The sequence below is a fragment of the Ipomoea nil genome, unplaced genomic scaffold, assembly GCF_001879475.1.
Source record: "Ipomoea nil cultivar Tokyo-kokei standard unplaced genomic scaffold, Asagao_1.1 scaffold3147, whole genome shotgun sequence".
NCBI lineage: Eukaryota > Viridiplantae > Streptophyta > Magnoliopsida > Solanales > Convolvulaceae > Ipomoea > Ipomoea nil.
Window position 1 is genome coordinate 1,256,306 of NW_017619575.1, and position 20,499 is coordinate 1,276,804.

General features: G+C 36.1%; 1 protein-coding gene across 6 annotated transcripts; it reads right to left on the reverse strand.

Moving 5' to 3' along the window:
- Window positions 1–211: 211 nt before the first annotated feature.
- On the reverse strand, window positions 212–15,688 carry LOC109167226 (lysine-specific demethylase JMJ25-like). 6 transcript variants are annotated; one of them, XR_002051807.1, is made up of 15 exons: window positions 14,551–15,688; window positions 14,347–14,462; window positions 13,757–13,856; window positions 13,516–13,657; window positions 13,094–13,157; window positions 12,199–13,003; window positions 11,428–11,757; window positions 10,632–11,126; window positions 10,419–10,491; window positions 10,243–10,328; window positions 9,884–10,003; window positions 8,120–8,182; window positions 7,906–8,004; window positions 1,355–1,498; window positions 704–756 (listed from the first exon to the last, which is right to left on the reverse strand). XR_002051807.1 is itself a non-coding variant. In XM_019316213.1 (14 exons), the coding sequence occupies exons 1-13, from the start codon at window positions 15,544–15,546 to the stop codon at window positions 7,954–7,956; spliced, it is 3,441 nt and encodes a 1,146-aa protein (XP_019171758.1). In that variant the 5' UTR covers window positions 15,547–15,688; the 3' UTR covers window positions 1,242–1,498; window positions 7,906–7,953. The 6 variants fall into 6 exon arrangements, 5 of the variants coding, with proteins under 5 accessions (XP_019171757.1, XP_019171759.1, XP_019171762.1 ...); XM_019316213.1 differs by lacking the exon at window positions 704–756 and having other exon boundaries at window positions 1,242–1,498; XM_019316212.1 differs by lacking the exons at window positions 1,355–1,498; window positions 7,906–8,004 and having other exon boundaries at window positions 212–756.
- Between the last annotated feature and the right edge of the window lie 4,811 nt (window positions 15,689–20,499).

Genomic DNA, 20,499 nt, shown 5'->3' on the forward strand with positions numbered 1-20,499 from the left:
CTTTTATTAAGTAACAATAGAAACTCATAGTCACCACCTGAAAATGAGTACTGAATTATTCATAGTTAACATGCTCAAGCCAACAAAAGATACAGGAGAATATATCTTGGCTGAGATTGCTTTCATATTTTGTTAGATACAGGAGTGTGTGTGTGTGTGTGTGTATATATATATATATATACACACGCACATACACAGCAAACAACTCCTATTGCATCAACCACCAATAAGAAATTCGAAAATTCATAAGAGACCTGTAACCCGAGTAGGGAGGAGCCAAAGTATAGTCATATAATCTAAACACTTATTTATAAAATGTGTTTAACATAATAATATCAATCTATATCTATGAATAACAACCAACAGGAGTTGGATCAACTGTTGGAGCTGTTGTTAGAAGTTAGAACAGTGAATAAGCCATGAATTGATGAGAAGCAACAGCTACTTTCCACATTCTCCACCCTTGCTCAATCAAAATCTGGCAACTTTGTCAATAGCCACAACCATTGGGTAGAGTTTTACCATATGATAAGCATAGGAACAAAGATAATTTGTTGTTATGGTATCATTACAGACAACAAACATCTTCCAGAGGCTAAGTAAATATTTGATAGAAACGAGCACATGTTCTACTGCAGATAAGTTGGGCAGTCACATACATTCCCTCCATTGTCATTCAGACAATCTCTCTTCTCTCCTTTGCTTTTTTTTTTTTTTTTTTTTTTTGATATTCTCTTCTGAGTCTTCTCTCCTTTCCTGCAAAGGAAACCACACATTAAAGCACATGTACAGGGCCTAATGGAGACTAAAAACATCTGCAGGCTTAACAAGAACACTCACAATCAGTACAAACAATACTCAATCTTATATAACAGGACAGAGCATAAAACACTTCCACTGCTATTTATTCAAGGACTAAGTGAAACTGATACAACCTGAAACATGCATAGAATGGATGAAGATGATAGGCATAATTAGTTTCTCATTTATTATATTTGGGTAGTTTTCTACATGCTCCGTAACTTTGGCTTCAAATGAGATGTGTACTAGTGTTAGTTAATATTACAAACTAGGAGGAATGAAATATATGAACTTCTTACTCTTTGTTCTCTACTTTCTTCCCTTCCTCTTTCATTTTTCTGGAGTTTCGTTCTTGACTTGAAGAGGAGCATTTCAATACAACTATGAGGTTGTATCAATTGGTGCTTTCATTATTGAGAGTACCTTTCAGCTTTCCCTACTTTTTTTAATCCAAAAGATAAAATAATTTATTTTTAAAAAGTGGGTAACAGGACACTAAGGATTTACACAAGGATATGTAGAGCTTGCAACAATTAATAGAAGAATTGATGACCTCACATGAGGCGCAGCTACAAAGATACTTGAAAAAAGCAGATAGTGTCGCTCGAGACTATATTCCTCAGCCATATGAGCCACCAATTTGACACCGTCATGGCCATGATTGAAGCAAGGTGGCAAAACAACTCAGGAATACCATTTCCCCAACCATTAGGAATGCCATTTCCCGAGATGAAAATAACGGCATTGAGCAACATGCGTGAGTTCTGAACCCAATTTGAAGTGATTGGATGTTCCAAAATTTGACAATGACAGTATGGGTATTCAATATCCTAGTCTTTGCCCATGAAGGATCTATGGCCAAGGAGACCTAAGATTTACTAGTTGAACTTCCAACTGAATTTGAGCCTGAACCTTTTTCCATTCATGTTTTCAAACAAGTGCTACAGAATGGGGAGTTAGAGCCACAAGTGTTAGTACAATGTGTTGAATGTTCTTTGGGCAATACTATATGGGTGTTGGGGGTTGTGCTCTCAGAATGGTATCCAAAATTACACCTTGAGGACAAGGTGTCTTTTGATAGATGGGGGAGTGATACGACCTGGGACATGCATGAGAATGGAGGAAGATGATATGCATAAATTAGTTTATTTATTATATTTGGGTAGTGGATTCCGTTCAAGTGAGAACCCGTGAACTACTACATGAATGCACACAATCTAAATTAGTGATAAGCCATGGAGTGGCTTACAATTGTGCTTCATATAGGCTTAATTTTGCTTGAATGTTAGGGAAGTATGGTGGAACAATGCCGAATTTGATGTGTTTGTGATTGTAGGAAGGAAAGATTGGGCCTAGGCATGCACAAGCTGGAAAAGAGGACAATTCTGGAATATATCAAGGCAAAATGGGGCAAAACAGAGGCTTGAGAGCATCCACGGAGTAAAGGAGCGAAGACGGAGTCCAAAGTGCCTTCTGGAGGTGGTCACGATGGAGTTCACGCCGTGACCACCATCGTGAGGTCCTAACATCCACAACCTGGTCTAGCACCTCACGATGGACGTGACGCCGTGACCTCCATCATGACTTGCTAAACCAGCTTGCAGATTCTGGGGGTTACAATGGCAGTCATACCGTGACCACTAGCGTGAACCCTGGAACCCGAGAGCTGGTCCATGGAGTCACGATGACACTCATGCCGCGAGTGCCATCGTGAACCCCTGGGTTCCCGGGTCACAATGGAGTTCACGCCGTGACCTCCATCGTAACCACGCGCCCAGTGACAATCCTGAGGTTGTTATTTTGGTGTGAACTTCAAGTATAAATTGCTTGGATTTTGTCTTCACTTTTCATTTTTCAGTTTCTCTCTCTAGGTTTTTCCTCCTTAGAAACTCTCCCAAACACTTCTACATTGTAATTCATCAACATTTGTGAAGATCTAGAGGAAGAATTCAATTTGCAATTGTTTTTCAACATCAAATTTTAGATTTGATCTTTCAATTTCCACAATCAAGCTAAGTTATCTTCTTTAATTTTTGCATTCTATTTTTCTTGTGATTGTGATTGCAATGTTCATCACTTCAATAGATTCTTTGATTTTCATTTCAAGCATGAGTAGTTAAACATCTTTAGAGATTTGGATTGAACTCCTTTGTATGGATGCCTATGTGAATTTTTTTTTATTTTTATTTATTTATTTTTTATTATTATTATTTTTTTTTTTTGTGAATTGTATAGACTCTTGTATAGTTAGGCCAAACTATGCAAGAGGTAGAAGGATTAGGTGTTTCTCCTATGAGAATAGGGCCTCACCATAGCCATACCTCTCACATTTCCATCTCACTTTTGAGAAAAAGGAGTTAGGAAGGAAATGAGCACACAAAGTGTTTGCTTAAATGCCTCACCTAGCCAAGTTGCCATGAGAATGGGACTATGGACTAGGTGATAGTCCAACATCCACGAGAGTGGCGTTGGCACCTATACCATTTCCTCAAATTCTTCATTAAACATTACACAGCTTAAAACTTAGAACACTCATGAGCATCTATGCAAGGTTGTTTAATCCAAGTCTCTTGGTTAATTGTTTTTACTCCATTACTTGCTCTCATTGTTAATTGTCAATACATGCATTCCCTATATCCCTTTGGGTTAGCTCTCAAACACTCAATGCGCTTGTGCTTAACCCCTCTCTACTCAAATCCTTTTTAGCCACTCCTTGAGGACGATACTCAGTTTTCACCTCCATTAAAACACAACTTTCACCAAGCACACAATGCACACAATCTACCCTAAAGTAGATTGTGTGAATTCTTTTAATAGATTGTGAGCATTCATGTTGGTTCTCACCTAAGAGGTGATTCTCATTTGATCATTAATCTTTGGGTAGTTATGTATGTTTGGGTAGTTTTCTACATGTTCCGTAACGTTGGCTTCAAGTGAGATGTATGTAAGTGTCAATTCTATTACAAACTAGGTGGCATAAAATTTATGACTTCTTACTCTTGTTTTCTCTACTTCCCTTCCTCTCTAATTTTTTTCAAGATTTGCTCGACTCAAAGAAGAGCATTCTGATACAGCCCAGGGGTTGTATCAGAAACAATATAAAAGCTTGTGAATTTCTTATTTCAGAAAAGGATAGAACATCCTTGAATAGGCAAAACATACATTTTTCAATTGCATATTTTCCACCTACCAACCACCAATTTACAATACATTCCATGTAAGTACACTATTGGATATTCTCAATCCCATTGAACTACCAAGGTGAATTGTCATAGGTTTCACTTGCTAGTAGAGACTAGAGAGGCCATGTGCTAATACAAGCCTTTGCCAGCAAGAGCACAACAATTTTAACCTCAATTCATTTTGATCATTTTAAAATGATACAAATACAATTTTTAACTTGTTAATGCATGCATGCTTGCTTGCTGCCCTCAAAAGGATGCCGCTTCAACACCATGTGAGATGCAAAATTAGCATTTACCAAAAATTGGCAAGTGACTAGCTAGAAGTTTTGCAAGATGCCCATTTGAAGCTTCTTGAGTTTGATAGCTTAAGTTTGAAAGCCTATTTGACCCTTATCCCAAAAACATTTTATGTTAGCCTTAAAAGCTACTTCTCTTCTCTCCTTTTTGAGTTTAGCCTATCTTTTGTTTTTTAGAGTAGATAAGCTCCAAAATAAGATGGACCAAAGAAGAACTTATGACTTGCCCACTTCTAAATTAACTTTTTAGATTGTAAATCCATAATGAACAATCATTTTCATCGTGAAAGAGAAAAAGGCAAATAACAAATTAAAAGTGTTAGCCAACTAAAATAAAAAAGAAAGTAGGACAAATGAGTAGGATGATGGGAATATTACTATTAAAAACCGATAGGGTCTAGGTCAAACTATCCCAAATGAAAGTTACTATCAAGTCCTCAAACCAAGATGATACATCAGTAAAATAAACTCATGCCCAACCTAAGAACAAAAGAATGTAGGAGACATACCTGAAAAGCTTGAATAGATGCGGAGATGTTTGTTTGCAGGAAGCATGCATTTTAGTGAAGTCATTGCATGCACACTTTAATAACCATGTGTTGAAAAATCCTTTACATGGCTTTGCAAAGCAAAAACGCTACCTTGAGGATAACATCCCAATGGGCAATGGAAGTATCTATCTACAATTATGCAATCATCTTTTTTTACCACTCTTCTTGTTCGATTTCACATTGTTAAAATCTTGCTTTCAATTTGATTTCATGAGTTGATAATTGATAATTATCCTAAATTCCCATTGAACTTGTTATGATTTTCATAAAGGGTTTGTAGAACGTATGTAATGAAGTGTTTATGCATTAAACTGAATCAATAAATATGCTGTACATAGGAGCCTATATATACAAACTAACAGTAGGACTCAGCCACTCATTTGAATTTCAAAATGAGTAGCTGAGAGTAACCTGCTAACAACCTTCTAACACTCCCCTCAAGTTAGAGCATAGATATCAAACATGCCCAACTTGTTACATATATATAGAATCCGACTCCTATTAAGCCCTTTTGTGAATATGTCTGCCAGTTGATCACCGCTCCGGACGTGTGCAATAGATATTAGTCCTTGTTCCACTTTCTCCCGTATAAAATCGCAGTCAACCTCAATATGCTTCGTCCACTCGTGGAAAACCGGATTATTCGCGATGTGTATGGCAGCACAATTATCACACCACAAATCTACCGGTGACTTCACTTCGATACCCACTTTGTGAATATTATGCACCCAGACTATTTCACTCGTCACATGAGCCATAACCCTTTATTCAGACTCCGCACTTGAATGCGACACTACATTCTGCTTCTTACTCTTCCACGAGACCAAGTTGCCTCCCACAAACACACAATAGCCTGTCACGGACCTTCTATCACTAGGTGACCCAGCCCAATCTGCATCAGAGAACGCCTCAACACGCATATATCCGTGGTCAGCGTAAAGACCCCCTTTTCTAGGAGCACTCTTCAGATACTTCACAATTCGAACGACTGCTTCCCAATGAGTTTGTGTAGGCGCACTCATGAATTGGCTATCCACACTCACTGGAAACGCAATATCTGGACGGGTAATCATGAGATAATTCAACTTCCCTACTAACCTCCTGTATCTTTCCAGATCTTCAAATGGCTCCCCCTCACCTGCCAACAACTTCGCACCCTGTTCCATGGGCGTACCGCATGGCTTTGATCCAAGTAGCCCAGTGTCACTGAGCAGGTTCAACACATATTTCCTTTGTGAGAGAAATATGCCCTTCTTGGAACGTGCAACTTCAATTCCTAGAAAGTACTTCAGCACTCCTAGATCTTTAGTATGAAACTCAGCTCTAAGAAAGGATTTGAGAGCATTGACTCCGCTTGCATCACTGCCTATGATCACAATGTCATCTACATACACTATCAACAAAACACACCCGTAGTTAGTATGTTTGTAGAAGACAGTGTGATCATACGCACTCCTCTTTGGTCACCTTGTGTTGACTAAACTTGCTTTAAATGGATTGGTGTCCGGTGTCAGTCCACATATGTGGAGAACATTGAAGATGAGATATTCCACATCAAATCTTGACAATTTCATCATTGGAGTGTATCATAGGATTTCACCTATATCAAGTAAAAAAGCAGCGATAAATCTATCACGCTTGTTGAAGGAAGTATATATTCCCGCTACACATGCATCGGAGAATTCTTTAATCTGTTGGGATGAGGTAAAAGGTCAATTTAATTCCAATTTTGATCCCCAACTCCTTTCTAGTTTTTGTATGTCCAATCATATGAATCAAAGTTCCTCTATTCCTTTCCAAGATTCAGTTCAAACTGAACCTTTTTTATCTTGCGTAAGCCTAAGTACTGCCAAACAATGCCTACGCATATCTAAATTAGAAAAAGACATCAGATTGTAGTAACATGAGTGGCTGAAAAAGCATAGACATAGTTTACTCAAGTCAATATCGTTAACGATGACATGTGCCAAGGGCAAGCCAATTAAAAAGAAGACTAGGGAGACTGGGAGAGACCAGTGTGTAGCTCCAAGACCTATAACTAGAGATCACATTTCCATCTTTGTTTTTCAAAAAATTTCAAGTTCACATTTTCCGTTGGAAAACTAGGAAGTGTATTCAAATTCGACTATTTTCTACTAGAGATCACATTTCCATCTTTGTTTTTCAAAAATTTTCAAGTTTACATTTTCCGTTGTAAAACTTGAAAGTGTATTCAAATTCAACTATTTTCTATCTTTAGATGCAAAATTATTTGAAAGTCCAATTATTTTTCATATAAAAGTACGAACGTTAGTGGGGTATGACAATAATATTGAGTGGTAATAGTAGTGAAAATAAGTTGTTGCGAGGGTAGGTAGATGAGTTATAGGGCAAACATAGTGATAGTAAAATAAGTGATGATGATAACAAATATAATTGTGATGATGGGTGAAAGGAAATGAAGATTGTAATGGAAGTAACTTGTTGAGGTGGTGATGGATAGGTAGGTACGGGAAGGTAAGCAGGTAGTATGTAGGTAGGTAGGTGAAGGTAGATAAATAGCTAGGGTAAACCGTAAAAGATCATATATGTAATGCGGTGATGACAAGATAAGTTATGTGTTCTCTATTTGGAGAATTTGGAAAACACTAAAAAGGGTTCTCCAATATTACTTTTTTAAGTTCGAAAAGTAGAGAATTCTCCAATTCTTATTTTTTGTTTTCCAATTTGAAAATTTCTCAAGTTACTAAAGAGGCACTTCATGTTTATAATGCTATGGGTTCAACTAGCTGAATGTTTGGATTCAACATTTTAGCCTTGGTTTGACCCATATGCATTAGATTCCAGTTTGTTCACGGATACAACTCCAGCCAGTTTTCTTGACAAATAGTGGAAAGGAAGAATCAAAGGCTGAAAAATAGAGAGGACGACAGTGAAAGAGCCCTAAATTTTTTTTCTTTCTGACTGTTGCCTTGCTTAATTTCCTTTTAATTGAAGCTCCTCATTACTTTTCAGTGCATGACTTCACACTAGAATTGCATGCATGTAAAAGATTGATTTTTCATTTTCTGTCGCTTTGCTTGGTGAATCAATTTCCCATCATTTGCATCACTTACACATTCACTTTCAAGTTAAGGAAAACTACACCCTAATTACACAAGCAGTCAAAACATATTTCTCCAAAGTCATTGCCTAGAGCGATATTTTATTCAACATCAGCAAGCAAGGAGTCAGGAGCGGAAAACAGAAAACACATACCGTTGCCAATAAGTACATGGTTATAGAACATTCAAGTGAGCATACTTACAGAATTTAACATCTCCAAATCCTCCACAGCTTTATGCACCGCATAAATGACCATTTTCTTCACCTATTTGAGAAGAAACTTTTTAGACCAAAACCTTCTATTTTACTTGCTATTTTAATTTTTTTAAAGTACAATTCATAGTAATCTGTACAGGATATAAACAGATTGTGTTTAATTATAAGTCTACTAATGCAGAACTTTATCAAAAAATATATATATAAAACATAATCTATCCAAAAGGTAAAAGTGTGTCAGCAATAAAGGTAATATTACATCATATTTAGCACTGGTAAAGGGGTAAATGGTTTTGTTAAGTTCCATATACTTCCACCAGGGGTAGCATCAACAGTGAGATCAGATCCCTTGGGCCACTAACAAGAAGTCTTTTCTGTTAAATCCATTTAGGCATGTGCTGAACTGCCATGAAGAGGACTATTTCCCTTGGTACCAGATTTGGTCACTCTAATAAAATTTCCTTGTTTCTTATTTCTATTTTATTTTTGTTTTTGATTGGGAGGCTTGTCATGAAACCATTGTTGAAAGCTAGATTGTCAAGGGAAACTGGAAAATCATTACAAGCTTAATGTTGCTGATCAGGAATGAAAGATATCATCCGAATTTCAATGGGTTGATGATGCCTCCTAACAGATAAAGAGATCTTTGTGTTAACATACATTTTTGGCTCCATAGGAAGTCTTCCGATGGGTTGAAACTTGAGTGTCTTTGTTAGCTTGGATGCCTATAATTTTTTTATTTTTTTTTATAACCCAAGTTTCCTAGCTTCACTGGACTATATTTGGACCCCGTGAACCTGCCCCCAGGTCCAAACTGTGCACTTCTATGCACAAGGAGCTCATCCCAAACCCAAACCCCCAATGTTTGTGGCAGGAATTGAAGCCCTACCCTGCCGCTGGAATCCTATAATTTTTTGTGTACTGGAAGTCTTGTTTAATTCTAATATCCTTACTTATCATTTAAAAAATATAAAATAAAATAGGCAAAAACTTGTTTAGGACCATCTCACCGATAAGGTCGGGTTGTAGACAATTGAGTGTGTAAATATCACAATTTCAGTTATAAGTACTGCAATATTTATCATTAGTAACAATCAATTTTACCATAAATAGTATCATAATTTCACATATAAGTATTACAATATCAATCATAAGTAATGATTTATTTTTAATTCAAATTGGTATTAAATTTTCTACAATAAGTATTACAATATTTAAATTAGAATTAACACTTTGTAAGAATCGCATTTTTAGTTATAAGTATTACAATATTTATCATTAGTAACAATCATTTTATACCCTAAATAGTATCACAATTTTACATATAAATATTACAATAATCTATTATAAGTAGCAATTTATTTATTTCAAATTGGTATTAAATTTTCTGAAATAAGTATTATGATTTCTAACAAGCAAGTATCCTAGATTCGACACATCTTAAGGATTAAGATCCGTGAGACGGTCTCATACAAGTATGACTCAATAAAATAGAACAGAGAGAGATCAACAGGCAAAAGGATGAGATAACAGAATTAAACCAATAAAAATTACAGTAACAAAAATACACTGGAAGAGAGAGAGAGAGAGAGAGAGAGAGAGAGAGAGAGAGAGAAACAACTAGAACAACAACCAATCACTAATACCTTCTCATCTTGCATCATTAGCAGTTACAACACTTGAAATAAAAGCAATAGAGAAACAGATACTAGCAGCATATGCAAGATATATGTGTCAATAGAGATCATACCTCCAGTTTATCTTCCTTGGCCCTGTGATTTTGGGGAAGAGTTCGGAATTCTTCAGTCAACCGCACACACTCAGGAACATTTTCAGGAGAAACAAAGTCAAGAGCAACTTTTATACATGACTGCCACAAGTAGCAGATGGAGATCATCATTAATCAGAAAGGGAAAGACATGAAAATTTATTATATAAAGAATCATAGTAAAAGGAATTAAGACATCATAGTAAAAACACGGACAGAGTTTGGTACCACCAACACATTAAAAAGGAATGAAAAGCTGCCAACAAATTGTCCTGTAGTCTAACTTCGCATTTTGGAGCATTCAAGAGCAGTAATTAAATCACAGAAATAAGCTAATATACCTTCAAATTTCTAACTTGATGAGGACAGCCTGCTGGAATAAAGACAGCATCCCCCAACTTTTGAACAAAGGTCCATGGTTCAATCCCTGTACAATATAATAGATCAGAATATAATGTATTTTAGGAAATAAATCATGATGTTTTTGGGTAGCACTATTATATAAGAGAAGCCTCACCATATTCTTCCTTGAGCCTCCTTTTATGCTCCACAGTCAAGTAAAATGTTTGGTCATGAATAGGATGAACAACCTGAGGCAAATAAAACCAAGGTGGTTGAAATAAACAAACTGGCAAAGTAAAAGCTAAGGAAGTGAAAGCTGAGAATATTAGTCTCCTAACGCATAGTGAGCATAACTGAAATTAGATATAAATCATGCAAAACATAATACCTTTGGTACTGGGGAGCAATAAGTATGCCTAAACTCCTTAAAGTGCTTCTTGAGATATTCTTCCAACTTAGGGATATCTTCCCTCCTAAAGATGTCCCAGAGAGCACCACCAGTGTCTTCAAACACATCAGAGAATAACAGAGACCCATTAGAGTTGTGACTTTCATTTTCATTCTCCTGACTACTTGCCCCTGTTTCAGAAGACCTACTCACATTCTCTGTACCCAAAATTCCCATGCACATATCATTACTCTCTAGCCTAACAGAAGTGGAAGATTTCTCATCCCATTGATCAACAGAATTTGGGTTCACCAAAGAATCTTGCTGAGAATATTCCTCATTCAATTTATGAAGTCCATCCTCACATTTGTCCAGCTTATGAATCATCTGCTGTTCCTCCTTGTCCTGGACAGCATGATACCCCTTCAATTCTTGAATCTTTGAAAGTTGCTCGGGTTTTAGGTTTATTCCTTGAGTATGTGTCAAGACATTCACCTGATACAAAGTTAAGTACAATTTAATGAGTAAAACCTAACAGGGGCAAAGTCTATATACAAATTGCATTGCATGCACTATTCACACATATAAAACAGGTCTGCAGCAAGATTAAGCTGTAGAACCTAAGGTCAATGCTAATGCAACCAGAGTCCCTAGCTATACTAGTTTTACAAAACATTTTATTTTATAGAACAAAGAAAGGAAAAATTATTTATGAAATTATCTGGTTTATATACTGGCATTAGCCATAACTAAGATGATCCATTCAAAAATGACAAAAGAAAGGAACATAGTATACCGCATCAGACATATCGCAGTGCAGCTTAGTTACAGAGTCTCCACGCCCCAGCTCCAGTGGAACACCATAAGCTATATATGTCTTGGGACCCATATCTGGTTTTAAGGACTTCTCTGGCAACTTAGTAGCAAGATTAAGGTAGCCATCTTGAGGATCTGTATATGCCTTGAAAGGCAGGCTGTTTTTAAACTCAGCACCATGACGAGGTAATCGCTCCTCAAATAAATCTGATGGAGGCCAGTCTTTCAACTTGAGAATAAGAGGCCATCCATAAATATCAGTTGTACCATTCCTATACCATTCAAAAAACTGGTGGATATTGACTTCAACCTGCATGTCATCATACAGCATTCAACTTGGAAAATAGAACATGAATGAATACACACAAGGAAACTGACTTGAGAGGTTCAGACATTCAACAAGACAATAAATATTGAACTCCAAAACAAGAAAGAGCACTGAGCTGTTTACTAAACTACCAAAAGCTGAGAACAATCCACTCCTTCAGCAAAAAACATCAGTGAATTCTCATTCAGAAAAAGCAGTTGTTTGCAGATAATTGCATCATAAGTAAGAAAATCATGTGCAAAGACAGACCATTTATCAAGAAGATATTTAGAAAAATATAACCAGACAAAAGCAATAATAAATACAATACCACTCCAAAAGATCAACCAATTCTGAAATAAATATATGAAGAAACATGTTCTAAACGTATAGCTGCATCATATATAATTTATGTTATGCATGGACAAAGAATACAGCACTGACCTCACACCAGTCCAAGCAGTTAAGAGCATTCACATCTAAATGACGTGAATGGTTTAGATTTTTTATCTGACGAAAAGCACGCCACATAACCATGGGTTCCCAGCTCAATCCTGAAGTAGTTTCCAGCACATTACTGACAATAACAGGCTCACCCTCAAGCCAATGCCATCGAAAATGTTTCAGATCCTTGTGTTGAATGTCTTTAGCGGCTGGGCAGTACAGACAATTGTCATTAGAATCCTCCCTAGTAGCTGCTTTCCGTAACTTATTTTTATCAATAGCATTTTCATCTACTGATTTTGAACAAGAGCACAACCGCTGAGAACTTTCAGGCATATCATTTAATTTGCATGACTTTGCTATTTCTTCCGCTTTGGCTAACAGCTCAGTGACATAACACTCCCCCAAAAGATGCTTTAATTCTAAAGTTCCCTTATTACAACCACGCATATTCTCTGGTGGGCAAAAAATTCTACCATTTTCTTCAAACCTCCATTCATGACAGCAGCCAACAAGGGATTCAAGGCTTTTTGTTGGAGAGGTGGATTTCACTTCAGATGCTGACTTGGAATCTTCAAGGGAGTTTGTTTCAACAAATTCCTTGGTGTTTGTTTCCATAGTAGTACTTTCACTCGCTTTACCATGCAAGTAATCCAGCCCACGGTCAATATATTCCATGACAATTTCTTCTACATTGCCCTGCAGATGGCCATTCCTGAGCTCTTGGCAACAAGTAAGGCAAAGGTCATAGGAACAGTTTGAACAGCTTCTGTGAAAATCAAAAATTGATGTTCTGCAGTTGTCACTGCAGAAACCATGTAAAGTAAACAAAATATTAGCATGCAATAGCACAAAAGTTCACATACCAAATAAACACAGCATTTGCAAAACCTACCAATACATCCTCTCATTCTGCTGGCACTTTGCTTTCTGTAGCTTTAACTCGGAAAGTGTTACCCCTTAGGAACCCAAAAACACAAACAAAAAAAACGACGATAAAACATACTTCTTTCGGTGTGCAGCAGAAGTAAGAAGAGAGAAGTTTCAACATATGATCAAATGCCATATAGTAGAATGTTCTGTATTGACCAAACCCTACATGAAGATTTTTTTTTTTTTAATCTCAACTATGGTTACTTCCTGGTATCAATAAATGCTTTTATACTGTACTAGAACCATATATCTCAAATTGTGGTGCAGCCAAGCACACAATGCCATCATCCAGAACTCTCTAATGTAGAGAAAAGAAAGCAAAATCCTGGAATAAGAAGAATCTGAACCATAATGCCACACCACATTGGAATTAAAAAAATTTACCTTGAATCTTGGCTTCAATCTCCTTCTCCATCATTTGCTCTGCACTGAATCGCCTCAACAGAGGTAGAAGCACTTGCAAGATATATTTAGAGTACTGTATCTTCTCCTCATTGCTGGCGTCAAATATCAATTTCTTCAGTTTCTATAGGGGGGAGGGACAAACTCAGGTCAGTCTATAGAACTGATATTCAGGAGAAACACCGTTTAGGCAAGAATCTAGAAAAGCAAAAAAAAAACCAACCCTTATAGGACCATCTAATCGGAGACACGCTTTGCAATTGCAGTTCTCAAGACAAACAGGACACTTTTCTGCAAAGGCCTCCTCTGGCATACCAGGATACCTTTTTCACGGAACAAAAGTTGTCACAATGGCTATGTCAATAAAGATTAAGGAGCATATCAGATGAAAATAAAACTATTGGGTTAAGTATTGCTGTCAAGAGAACTCAATAACCAGAGAATGGATCAAGATAAGCTCCCATAAAAAATTATTACTATTTTACACTTATACAGTAATATGGTAGGGTATGATTAAGACACAAATAGTAGGCAGCAAGTAAGCGCTCCAATATTAGCTTCCGTGTGCATTTGTGTTAACTGTTAAGATAATGCACCATTTCAATTTTGAAGCATATTTTCAAGAGAATAAAATATTACTCATAGCCAAAAGTGCCTATCACATATGGAGTAACTAACTCAACAAAATTCCTTTGTTGCTTTTAGTAATACCAAAAAACTACCAAAACAGGTAAATCCATGCCACATCTCCATTGCTACAAGAAACAGGCATGTAAACCACACAAGAGAAAATACTAGCATTAACATCAATACCATGTTCTCATGCAAGGCCCACAATATCTCTTCGTCTTGCAGCTGGTGCAGCGCACAACGTCTCCTTTATCATTCCTTTGGCATTGGTGGCACATGTTTGATTCAACTTTATTACCCTGCAAGTTTTAAATTTAAAATGTACCAGGAATAACAAATATCAATGATTAATCAATAAAACCAACTTTCAAGAAGTTGAGATCTTACATTCTCATCCTTCCTGTTTCTGATCCTTGGCACAGAATAGTCACCCTCATCCTTAACTTTCCTGGGTCTAAGTGTCCGTGAACCCTCTGTAATTTCCTTTACTTTCTCTTCTTCACCATCTTCTTCTCCTCTTCTTTCTTCATGTTTAGCCCTTTTCCCTCGATTCCTCCTTTTATCTTCAGCATGGCCCTCATTGTCCAATATCTTTTTCTTCCTACCCCTGTTCCTACTGACCTCTTTGTCTGCTTCATCCCACTCCATCATTTGTTCCTTGAGTTCCCCAATCTTCTCAATCGCCTTCTGACTTGACAGCCTCCTTGGAAATGCCCTTGCATGAGATTTGCAACCCTCATTCTCCTCCTCTTCTTCACCACCTGCCGCCTTTCCCTTTTCAATGTCCATTAGCTCTGCACAATCCTCATCCTCTTTTTTATTTCCACCCACTTCTTCCTCATTCTCCGTATTCATTAGCTCCTCTTGCCCATGACCTTGACTGTCATTTTCCTGTGTTTTAGCATTACAGAGCTTATTCTTCTTCACTGAATCCCCGCTTTCCATTTCTTTCTCAACCTTTATTCCTGCTCCCGCTTCACCATTTTCATCTGGTATAAATTCGCTATCCCAGCCCTTCCCACCGGACTTATTCTTCTTATTCACTGAACCCCCGTTTTCCCCTTCAATCTCAGCCCCCATTCCAATTCCCTCTTCACCGCCATCCACTGGAATTTTGTTTATTTTCTGGTGACTCATACCGGAAATTTTCTCCTCTGCTACAGCTACAGCTCCAGTTTCTTCACTATTCTCTTTCCCGGACTCCGAATTTTCCTCGCTTTCCTTGAAACCCGCGCCCTTCTCGGCCGGATTACTACGCTTCTTCGTCGGTTCTCCTTTTTTACATGATTGCTGCTGAAGCTCCAAGGAGTCGTCTTCCCCAAATTCCCGATCATCTTTTTCAATCTCCATATCATCCGTCACTGAGACTCCCTTCTCCGACATGGCATCGGCCTTATTGTTTCCGATCACCGTTTATTGTCCTTGATAACCCGATTATTCCTCGCGTTTCACCACTCCCCCAGAGAATCTTCCCCCTTTTACCTTGTTCAGCTCGACAGTACCGTTCCGTTATATATCTACCGCCTTACGGCGCCATTTCCACTTCAGCTGGGCACGACGTCGTTTCGAGATAGTTTCTCACTGGTGTTAATTACCCATCCTACCCTCTCGCTTCCTCCCTAACAATGTCTTCATCCTTCTGATTCTTGACAATTTGTGGTAATTTCACAACGTCGGGAACAGAGAGAAATTTTAAAATTTTAAAAAATCTATACTATTTTTTTTTTTTTTTTGAAATAGAACGTAGATTAACATAAATCAGAATACAACACATTATAAAGATAGGGAGGAGGGTTGGAAAACCACTCCAAACAATCAGACGTAGAAATGGACTGCTTAGCTACCAAGTGAGCTGTTCGATTCGCTGACCGTTTAGCGAAAGATAAAAACACTTGAGAAAAGCTACTCAAAAGGTTTTTAATGTCTTGAACTAAGAGATGAAAGGAAGACTCTCCAGTACTGGAATTTAAGCTTTGAACCACAATTAGAGAGTCAGTTTCCACATGCACATTGTCCAGATGTAAGTCCTTGATCCAGCTTAAAGCCTCACGAATCGCAGCCGTCTCGGCTTCTCTCGGAGTGTACTGGCCCGTCTTCTGGAATTCCTTCGCAGCAACAAACAAACCTTCCTCATCGCGAATGACGCATCCAAAGCCCATTCTTGCATTTTCCTTGTTGATAGCAGCATCCACATTCATCTTCAGAAAATCATGTTGAGGTTTAGCCCAGTTGACAACCTCAGGCAAAGTCTGATTAGCACCCTCCACAGAACTGCGCACTGCCATCCTCCACTCCCTCAGAAAATTTCTTGCTCTATTCATCGTAGCAATGGCAGGTAGAGGAAAAAAATCTATACTATTAATAAAAGTAAAATCCTATTTTCAACATTTCCATCCAAATTAATATGAATATTAATTAATTAGTAAAAAATTAATAATGCTTAATTGATAACAATAATATTTCTAATTGACTAAAATAAAATAAATAAATAAAAACTTTGTCAAATCATTGCATTTTAATTAAAAGTAAAACAAAAATTAAAAATTAGACAAAAATATTTCAATAATAATATTCTACATCATCAATAGTAAATGCATATTTTAAAGTTTAAACAATATAAAGGTAACTTAAAAATATAACGTAAATATTTCAATAAAAATATTATACTTCATCAATTAAAAATGGCATGGAAATTAGGTAAAAATATTACTTCATCTAATATTCTTCTCCCACATACTGCTCGCATCTAATATTCTAATTGACTGAAAATAAAAAAGAATAATTGGCTGAAATGAATCTGATATTACTAATTGACTGAAAATATAAAGGATCACTAATTGACTGATATTCTACTATTATATATTTCCACCCAAGTCACACATCCTGATGGACTGAAGGTGTTAGCTATATACAAAGATAGACAAGATTGTATTGCTACTACCAATGTTGTCTACAAAGAGGTTTCAACAATGTGTAAATACATTCAGTGATATTGTGTTTTTTAAATGGCAAAATTACTATATATCTAGACACCAAATATATTTTCGATACAAATGAATTAGGATATCAATTCATTCTTATAACTAAGTTGTTAGAGATTGAGCACATTTACCTAATTTTTGTTTTTAAAAAAAAAAACTAACAATGATAAATAAAATCTCCAAAGTTACAACATCGCATGCGTAGATCTACACATTAGCTATTAATTTGAACAATTATTTGCTCAAATTAAAACAATGATAAAATCAAAACACATAAATTATCCAAATCACACATTCAATTGCACTATATAATATTTGATGTTCTAATTTAAATAATTATATATCAATTCAAATATTCTTAATATATTATAACACATTCATTCCGTGCATCGCACGAGCGAAAATACTAATATATATATATATATATATATATATATATATATATATATATATATATATATATATATATATATATATATAAAATAATGCTAGTATTAATCCAATGTTCTTATTTTATTTTCAGTCAATTAGAACATTAGATGCGGGCAGTATGTGAGAGAAGAATATTAAATGCAATAAAATTTTTACCTAATTTCGTTCCATTTTTAATTAGCACCGTTGGATTTTTAAGGTTAGGATGAAAAATTGCACGAAGTTCGGGATGGGATATGGTTATGGCGCCTGTTATGACGACTTGAAAGAACCGGGATTAGGAAGGCAGACTATAAGGACATTCTCAATAGTGAGAATTTTGGTGTGGTATTTTAGGTGTCAAGTAGGAGAGAGAAGATGGAAGAGAAGAAGAAAAAAAAATAAAAAATAAAAAATAAAAAAAGCTGATCTGACATGAAAGTAATATATATATATATATATATATATATATATATATATATATATAATGATAATAATAATAATAATAATAATAATAATAATAATAATAATAGAAAAGCTGTAGGACGCGCCAGCTGACGCGTGAACAGCACGCGCCAAGCTGGCGCAAGGTTGTCAATCACACGTGTACTATGTGAATTGCATTTAATTGAAGTGGGCCCCACTTTTTGATAAAACCGTGCTTGCAAGAGGCATTTGACCTTTCTCTCACCTCACCTTTCCTCCTCCAACTAAGCAAAATATGCCTAAAATGCCGTGAAAATTCCACTATTGGGGTTGCTCTAACTGTACAGTAACATTTTAGCACAGTACTAAATTACAGACTTGAATTTTACCAACCACTGAGAGTAAAACATTCGTTGGTGTCAGAAAATTTTGAAAAAATGAATCAAATAGGTCATGAATTTTAGAGCACATCCCCATTTGTAATTTTTAGGGGAAAAAATAAACAAATTTGGGGGGGTGGGGTGGGGGGGCGGGGGTGTTGAACTAATGCTGGATGGATTTTTTATTCCTTCTTCTCTTGCAAATTCAACTTTTTGTGGGCCTCATTAGGGGAAAAAAAAAAGAAAAAGAAAGAAAAGACAGGTGCGTTTCGTGCAACTGCAATACCTAGTCGACACGTGTAGTGTACGCGCCAATTGAGCGCATAAACGTCAATTTTTCTTTCTTTCTTAATTTTTTTTTTTTACTTTTTATTTGTCAGAGTTTAATGACTTTTTTTTGCTTGGGTTTTGCAAGGACATATAAGAAAGAGATGGAGTAAATAAGAGGAAAGATGGATGGAAAAAATTTTGATAAAAAGGAAAAATAAATGGTACCCGGGTTGGACTTCCATTTGGAAGGTTGTGAGTTCGAGCCTCAGTTGAGGCGTTATTAGCTCTTTGTGTTTCAGTAGGTTGAGAAAGTATATGAACAGATACTACAATGTAATAGAGCTAGTAGCATTCAAAAAAAAAAAAAAAAAAAAATTTAAAACAAAATTCTCTCGCGCCCCGCTGGTGCAGCACCCACGCTGTCTCTTTTACTTTTAATCATTTTTAATGGGGCCCACTAGATCCGGTAATTATTGTGTTAAAAATTTCAACCCGTTAACTTTAACGTGTCGTTATCGTGCCAACCCATATTGATACGCCCTTAATTGTAATTATTTAGCTTAATTAGAAAGAATTAATTATATTTCTAGAATTAGTTTAAATTTCAGTACGTAACACGTATTATACACGAATTGCCAGGCATACAGGCCCATAAAAAGTTTTTGTATTTGCATGAGCAAAAACCTTCAAAAATTCTCATTCCCATTTGTTAAAAAACCACCCTAATTTTTTGTCTGGCAAAAACCCTCAAAGAACCAGTGACCACTAATGTGGTTTATACAAAATTAATTAAGTTAAATTTTTAAAAGTTATAATTAAATACATCAACATATTATTTTTGTGCATCAATACACAAGAACAGATTATTCACCTGAAAAATTTGTAATAGCTAGTTATTAGCGTTACGACTAGTAAAATAGGTGATTGGTCCACCATTAGCCGGTTTTGGTTGCTGAAACCTTAATAGCTAGATATTATAGCCTTATAGCTAGGTGAATAATTGGTTAATAGGCTATACAGAGTAATTTCTAGTGGGAACAACCTCAAAAGACTTGGGTTGTTGACTTTGTAACCACAAAATTTCAAGTTTAGTTTAAGTTCAATTCGAGAGCAAAATCATAAGATTTCAAGTTTAGTTTCTAGTGGGAGCAATCTATTGACATTTTTTTTATTTGAACCCGTCAATTATGGGCAAATGGCAATCATAATACACATATGAGTATCAATTGCATACATTGCCGTATATTAAATGAGTAATTTATAGTACATCATATTATACAATTGAAATTTTATAATGTATCTAGCAACACAAGTACTCTTTGTAACTTATACAATCATGACGATATATCTTATTGCATCAAATATTATTAAAACAAATATTTATATGGTACAACTAAGGATGTACAAACTTCGATATAAAACCGGTTATTCCATCGATCCAAATACTTTTGATTAATTGATATAATTTAGTTCAATTAATGATTAAACATTTTACATTATTTTGATTATTGGTTAATTCGACTCGAAATTATCAGTTTCTATTTTCCTTAGCCCCTTCCCATAACCAAGGCTGCCCTAATGAACTGAACTGTTTGCAGGCCATTTTTGAATTCAAGAAAATGGAATCCAAGGTTAAGTTTCACATTCTTTCTGACAGCCCAATTTTTAAGCTTCCCATTGCACGTGAGGTTGCATTTTGTGATGCTGTATGTAACACATCCTATTCATGTGCACGTGTGCAGACCCTTTCTTTTTTGTCTGGAAAAAAGGAGCCCAGCCTTGGACTCTCTGGCCAAGACAAGCATATTATAGTATTTTAGTTTCTGGGAACTTCTGGTTCTTGCTTACTATAATATAATGTTTCTTCA